The sequence below is a fragment of the Nicotiana attenuata genome, unplaced genomic scaffold (genome assembly GCF_001879085.1).
Source record: "Nicotiana attenuata strain UT unplaced genomic scaffold, NIATTr2, whole genome shotgun sequence".
Taxonomy (NCBI): Eukaryota; Viridiplantae; Streptophyta; class Magnoliopsida; order Solanales; family Solanaceae; genus Nicotiana; species Nicotiana attenuata.
Genome location: NW_017686033.1, coordinates 1 through 6,485, shown reverse-complemented (window position 1 = coordinate 6,485; position 6,485 = coordinate 1). Strand labels below are relative to the sequence as shown.

Below are 6,485 nucleotides of genomic sequence, written 5' to 3'. Positions count from 1 at the left end.
GTAGTTTGGGCAAGGAGTAGAAGAGGTAGGGTGGTAGACAAAGTTTTCGTAAAAAAAAAACAAGTTTTTGTTTTTTTTTTTTGTTTTTTTTTTTTTTGGTTAAAAAAAAATAAGTTAAAGTTTGGACCGGGGGGAAGGGGGTGGGTAGACGAGGGTAGGGTGGTAGAACGAAAAAAAACTGAAATTTGGTAAAAAAAAAAAAAAAACCCTTTTTGGAGAGAGGGGGTGGGGTGGGTGTAGGGCGTGAGGTGGGGTTGGGGTGGGTGGGTGTGGGGGTGTGGGTTGGTGAGGGTGGGGAATATGGTGGGAAGGTTGAGAAGGAATTTTGGAAAAAATATTTTCTATTCTCTTGATAAGAAAAATATTTTCCTCCAATCGGAGGAAAATGAGTTCATAAGGAATATGTTTTCCAAAACATTTAAGCCAACTAAACATGGAAAAATTGAAAAACATTTTCCGGAAAATATTTTCCTTCCTACCAAACACACCCGAAAGCCCAAAATATATAGTAGATCACTTGAAAATAACACATGAACAACAGGTGGTAAAACTATAAGTTTACAAATTAATGGCGCTTGATTAGTAGTTGAGTCGATTATTCAAACCCAATAACATATCATGCAGTTGATGGGGAAAAATGTGAACGGGAACACAACAACAACAACAACAACAACAACAACCCAGTAGAATCCCACAAGTGGGGTCTGGGGAGGGTAGTATATGCGCAGACCTTACCCCTACCCCGAAGGAGTAGAGAGGATGTTTCCGGAAGACCCTCGGCTCAAGATAATAAGAAAAACAAAAAGGAGAGAATATTAGTTTCACCACAGAAATCATAGGAAAAATAGGAANCTCCAGGTATTCTGTCTTCGTTCTGCTCAGCTTGAAACCTTTAGACTCAAGAGTTTGTCTCCAAACTTCTAGTCTCTCGTTAACACCGGCTCGTGACTCATCAATCAAAACTATGTCATCGGCAAATAGCATGCACCATGGCACCTCCCCTTGAATATGGTTTGTTAATGCATCCATTACCGGGGCGAATAAGAACTGACTGAGCGCAGAGCCTTGGTGTAACCCCATTTCAACTGGAAAATGCTCAGAGTCGCCTCCTACTGTCCTAACCCAAGTCTTAGCCCCATCATACATGTCCCTTATCGCCATAATATAGGGGACCGACACACCTTTTGTCACCAAGCATCTCCAGAGAACTTCTCTAGGAACCTTGTCATACGCTTTCTCTAGGTCAATAAATACCATATGCAGATCCTTCTTTCTCTCTCTGTACAGTTCCACCAACCTCCTAACAAGGTGTATAGCTTCTGTGGTAGAACGACCCGGCATGAACCCAAACTGGTTGTCGGATACAGACACTGTCATCCTCACCCTCGCTTCAACGACCCTCTCCCATAAAACTCATTTTTATTAGGCATTATTAACTTGTTAAATTATGTTTACTAGATAGTGTCCACTAGCCAACATCATTACTATCAGAAAGGCAGGGCAGCTACAGACTCAGTCGGCTCACTTTCTCACACTCGGTGAACAAATATTTGGCCTAAATTCCTTTAAGCTTGGAAGTTGCTTTTGTTTGATAGAAAACATCTTTTTATCCAAAACTTTGAAAAAGAAGTGACCTTGCCTCCTGAATCTATAGACTCGTGTTTGCTAGTTCTGGAGGCAATCCTTACCACCAATCAAAAGTTAATTTTGTAACCTGTCCATTCAACTAAGGATTTAAAATTTAAACTCGAATAGACATCCAAAAGAGAATTGCTAACTTAAAATCGATGCAAATATTTAAGAATTCCAGCGATAATGAAAAACCACCAGTTTGAAATTCACAAAACTCTAGATGATAATGAAAGCCAGTTCAAAGTACTCTATTAAACTATACCAATGAAAAAGAAAAACTACTAGTACTATCTATCAACCACTTAGTCCACTTCCTCAATCTTAGGTCCTGCACTGCTAGCACCAGCTGGTGGAGCATCTTCATCCATAGCTGCACCAGCATCACCACCAGCACCCTGGTACATCTTGGCAATGATGGGATTACAAATGCCCTCAAGCTCCTTCATCTTGTCCTCAAACTCATCAGCTTCTGCAAGCTGGTTGTTGTCAAGCCATGAAATTGCCTGATCAATGGCATCCTCAATCTTCTTCTTGTCATCTGTGCTAAGCTTAGAACCAATTTTCTCATCCTTCACTGTATTCCTCATGTTGTAGGCATAGTTCTCCAATGCATTCTTGGCCTCCACCTTCTTCTTGTGATCCTCGTCTTCCGCCTTGTACTTCTCAGCTTCCTGCACCATCTTCTCAATTTCTTCCTTTGACAACCTACCCTTGTCATTGGTAATTGTAATCTTATTTTTCTGTCCAGTGGTCTTGTCCTCTGCAGAGACGTTCAAGATACCATTTGCATCAATATCGAAGCAGACAGTGATCTGAGGCACACCCCTAGGAGCAGGAGGAATACCAGAGAGCTCAAATTTACCCAATAAGTTGTTGTCTCTTGTTCTTGCTCTCTCACCCTCGAACACCTGAATCAACACTCCAGGTTGGTTATCAGAGTATGTGGAGAATACTTGCTCTTTCTTGGTAGGAATTGTGGTGTTCCTCGGAATCAGGACAGTCATCACACCTCCAGCAGTTTCTAACCCAAGAGACAGAGGTGTGACATCCAAAAGCAGCAAGTCTTGGACCTTCTCATTACCCTCTCCGCTAAGAATGGCGGCTTGCACAGCAGCACCGTAGGCAACAGCCTCATCTGGGTTGATGCTCTTGCAAAGCTCCTTGCCATTGAAGAAGTCCTGCAACAGCTGCTGCACCTTGGGAATTCGAGTGGATCCACCTACAAGAACAACATCATGAACAGTGCTCTTATCCATCTTGGCATCCCTCAAACATTTCTCAACTGGCTCCATACACTTCCTAAAGAGATCCATATTCAACTCCTCGAATCTGGCACGAGTAATGGTAGAATAAAAATCAACCCCCTCATACAGGGAATCAATTTCAATTGTTGTCTGAGCAGTGGAAGAGAGAGTTCTCTTTGCCCTCTCACAAGATGTCCTCAATCTTCTCAGAGCTCTTGGGTTACCACTAATATCTTTCTTGTGCTTTCTCTTGAATTCCTGGACAAAGTGGTTTACCAATCTGTTATCAAAATCCTCACCTCCAAGGTGAGTGTCTCCTGCTGTAGCTTTCACCTCGAAAATACCCTCTTCAATAGTGAGAAGGGATACATCAAATGTACCACCACCAAGATCGAAGATAAGCACGTTCTTCTCACCTACACTAGTAGCTTTCTTGTCCAGACCATATGCAATAGCAGCAGCCGTAGGCTCATTAATAATACGCATGACATTCAGTCCAGAAATAACCCCAGCATCCTTAGTAGCCTGACGTTGCGAGTCATTGAAGTAGGCAGGCACAGTCACCACGGCATTCTTCACAGTTGATCCAAGGTATGCCTCAGCAATTTCCTTCATCTTTGTCAGCACCATAGAAGAGATTTCTTCAGCAGCAAACTGTTTCTCTTCACCCTTGTAATTTACAACAATCATTGGCTTATCACCAGGTCCAGGGATAACCTTAAAAGGCCACAATTTCATGTCACCCTGTACAGATGCATCACTAAACCTCCTGCCAATAAGCCGCTTTGCATCTGCCAATGTAAAGTACAATGACCATTAAATAACTGAACTTTAATCATAAATAATACTGTATGGGTTAAAGCCAAACAAATTTGCACAACACCTATTCAAATAGCAAATTAACATGATAACACATAAGTTCCATACAAAAAGTAGTCAACTATACTGGCATATATGTGACTAATAAATATGAGTAAACCGGTCGAAGACTAGGATAAAGGATCTGAAACCGATATTTGTTCCTACCACGTGTTTAATTAAAATAATCATACTACTGTCTAGCAATGGCTAAAGCATGGATTAAGACATCATATCGTTTTCGATTAAAACAATTCCAGAAATTCACTGACTTAGATTCTCTAATTTTTCTCTTATGCCCACAGCAAATTCACCAGATAGTCTTAAATTATTTAATAAATTAAAATCATGTCAACTTGCCTACACCTCAATAAAATCATCAGACAAATTGATTGTTATAGTAAAAATTCAGACTTGAAGTGTGCAGGTAATTTTCTTATGTTTTAAACAGTCTATCAAGATATTGTTTAATCCTCCTACGAGCTTCTGGACTAATTAACAACTAAATAACAATGAATACAAATCAGCTAATTCAAACGAATCACACCACGTCATTCATCAAACTTCAACGTCACAACAAATCAACATTTTACAAAATTTACCACTCATCAACAACCATACTATTCAAAACGGAAATAAGCATAAGAAATAGTATGAGATTAGATAGAAAAATTGAAAGCTTACCGAAAACGGTGTTAATGGGATTCATGGCGACCTGATTCTTAGCAGCGTCACCAATGAGGCGTTCAGTGTCAGTGAACGCAACATAAGACGGCGTCGTCCTGTTTCCTTGGTCATTAGCGATAATCTCCACACGATCATGTTGCCAAACGCCAACACAAGAATACGTAGTTCCCAGATCAATCCCGATCGCTGGTCCTTCACCTTTTCCGGCCATTGCTTTAATCGGCGACGTATATAGAGTAGAGTGAGAGAAAAAAGAGAGCTAAATTATGATTTGAGAAGAAAGAGTAATATGGTGAGATATGAAGGTAGGAAGGAACAACGGCTGGTATATATATATTCGGCTTCGGGTTAAGCGTTTTGTAGCCGTGTTTAAGGGTTCTAGAATGTTCTTTTTCCCGAATTATAACCAATCATGGATTTCCCTGAACGTGTTTTATGGGATCTAGAAGGTTCTGTTTGCCTAAGTCTAACCGATCAGGGTATATTTGGAACTTCCTAATTCCTGTAGAGTGTAGACATAGCAATGGTATTACTTGGGAGCGTCCAAAGAAAACAGATAAACCGCAACAAACCGATAATTCGAGTGAAATCGGAGAAAAATTCAATTGTAATTTGGTGTTGAAAAAAAATTCCGACCAGAATTAGTTTGTTTTGGTTTTAACTAAAAAGTTAAATCGAAACTAAACCACCCGATATTACATTTATACAATTTTTAAAAATATTTTATATATATAAATATTTATCGTAATATAATTTATAAATATTTTTTAAACTTGTTTCAATTTTATCTTTTAACATATTATTTAAAGTTTGGACTTAACATTCTTGAATGGTCCAATAAATTTTATAGCCCATAAAGGTAGTTAGTCAAACAAAGTTTAAATCAATACTAATGCTAATAAAGAAAATTCAATTCAACACTAGGAATGACAATAATGTTGGATATCTATTTTTTAGTTTTTGCATTGGTGTATAACAAAAATACATAACATAGTTTATCTTTGTTTAGTGCTTTGTTGTGTAATTAATACCGGTACTTATTAGATCTGCTTATTTTAGCATGACTAAATAGTTTTTTTTATTATGTTAATTTTTATTATGGCGTATTAATTAGTAATATTTTCTTTATGCGATTTTATTATCTTGGTTACTGAATATTTTAGCACAATGTTATGACTCATCTTATATTGTGTTATTTTTTTTAGAAATACATTATATAGTTGTATTCTACTATGACTAAAGAAATATTTGGAGCACAAGCTACATATTTTGTGCTATGAAGATTTTACGGAAAAAAACTCCCGAAAATTCGAAAAAAACCTAGGAAACTCGAGAAAAACTCGAGATTGTAAAACTCGACTTTATTGGTTTGGTTTAGTTTAGGTTTAAAAACCTCGACACCTGGTTTAGTTTAGTAATTGAAAATCTGAAGCAACCCGATCTATGTACCCCCTAGCAGGGGCGAAGCTATATGTTTTGAAGGGTGGTCAACTAACCACCCTTCGTCGGAAAATTACACTGCCTATATAGGTAAAAGAAATATTTGATTTTAGAGGTATATAATATATATTGAACACTCTTTATCAGAGAATTTTTTTCACTTCTTTCAAATTTGAACATCCTTGAGTAAATTTCTGGCTTCGCCACTGCCCCTAGTATTACTTAACACTGTTGGACCGACCATACTCTTTCTTTTGTCTGTCACACCCCTATTCCCACACAAATATTCAATTTTCCAGTATGAATCTAAGATAGTAATAAAACTATGTGAATTAATCTGTCACGACCCAAAATCCACCGTAGACCGTAATGGAGTCCAATGCTACCGTTAGGCAAGACATTAATTCAATCCATACGTCCATAGTAAATCAAAATGCATTTCAAGAATATGTTAGATTGAAGCTCAACGAGCTATGGTGAATCCATTAGAGAAAACCCTAGAAGGGTCGAGAGAGAAGAGAGATAAACAGGTAAATGAAATATTAGAAAAAATATCTAGTCTTCTTGTTTAAATTTCTCGCTTTTGAGTCAGTATTTATATTTACAAGGAAAAAATTGAGAAAA

At 38.0% G+C, this 6,485-nt stretch overlaps 1 protein-coding gene across 1 annotated transcript; it reads right to left on the bottom strand.

The window, feature by feature from the left end:
• Positions 1-1,754: 1,754 nt before the first annotated feature.
• On the bottom strand, positions 1,755-4,754 carry LOC109222182 (heat shock cognate 70 kDa protein 1-like). The gene is made up of 2 exons (XM_019386567.1): positions 4,419-4,754; positions 1,755-3,667 (listed from the first exon to the last, which is right to left on the bottom strand). The coding sequence occupies exons 1-2, from the start codon at positions 4,630-4,632 to the stop codon at positions 1,935-1,937; spliced, it is 1,947 nt and encodes a 648-aa protein (XP_019242112.1). The 5' UTR covers positions 4,633-4,754; the 3' UTR covers positions 1,755-1,934.
• Between the last annotated feature and the right edge of the window lie 1,731 nt (positions 4,755-6,485).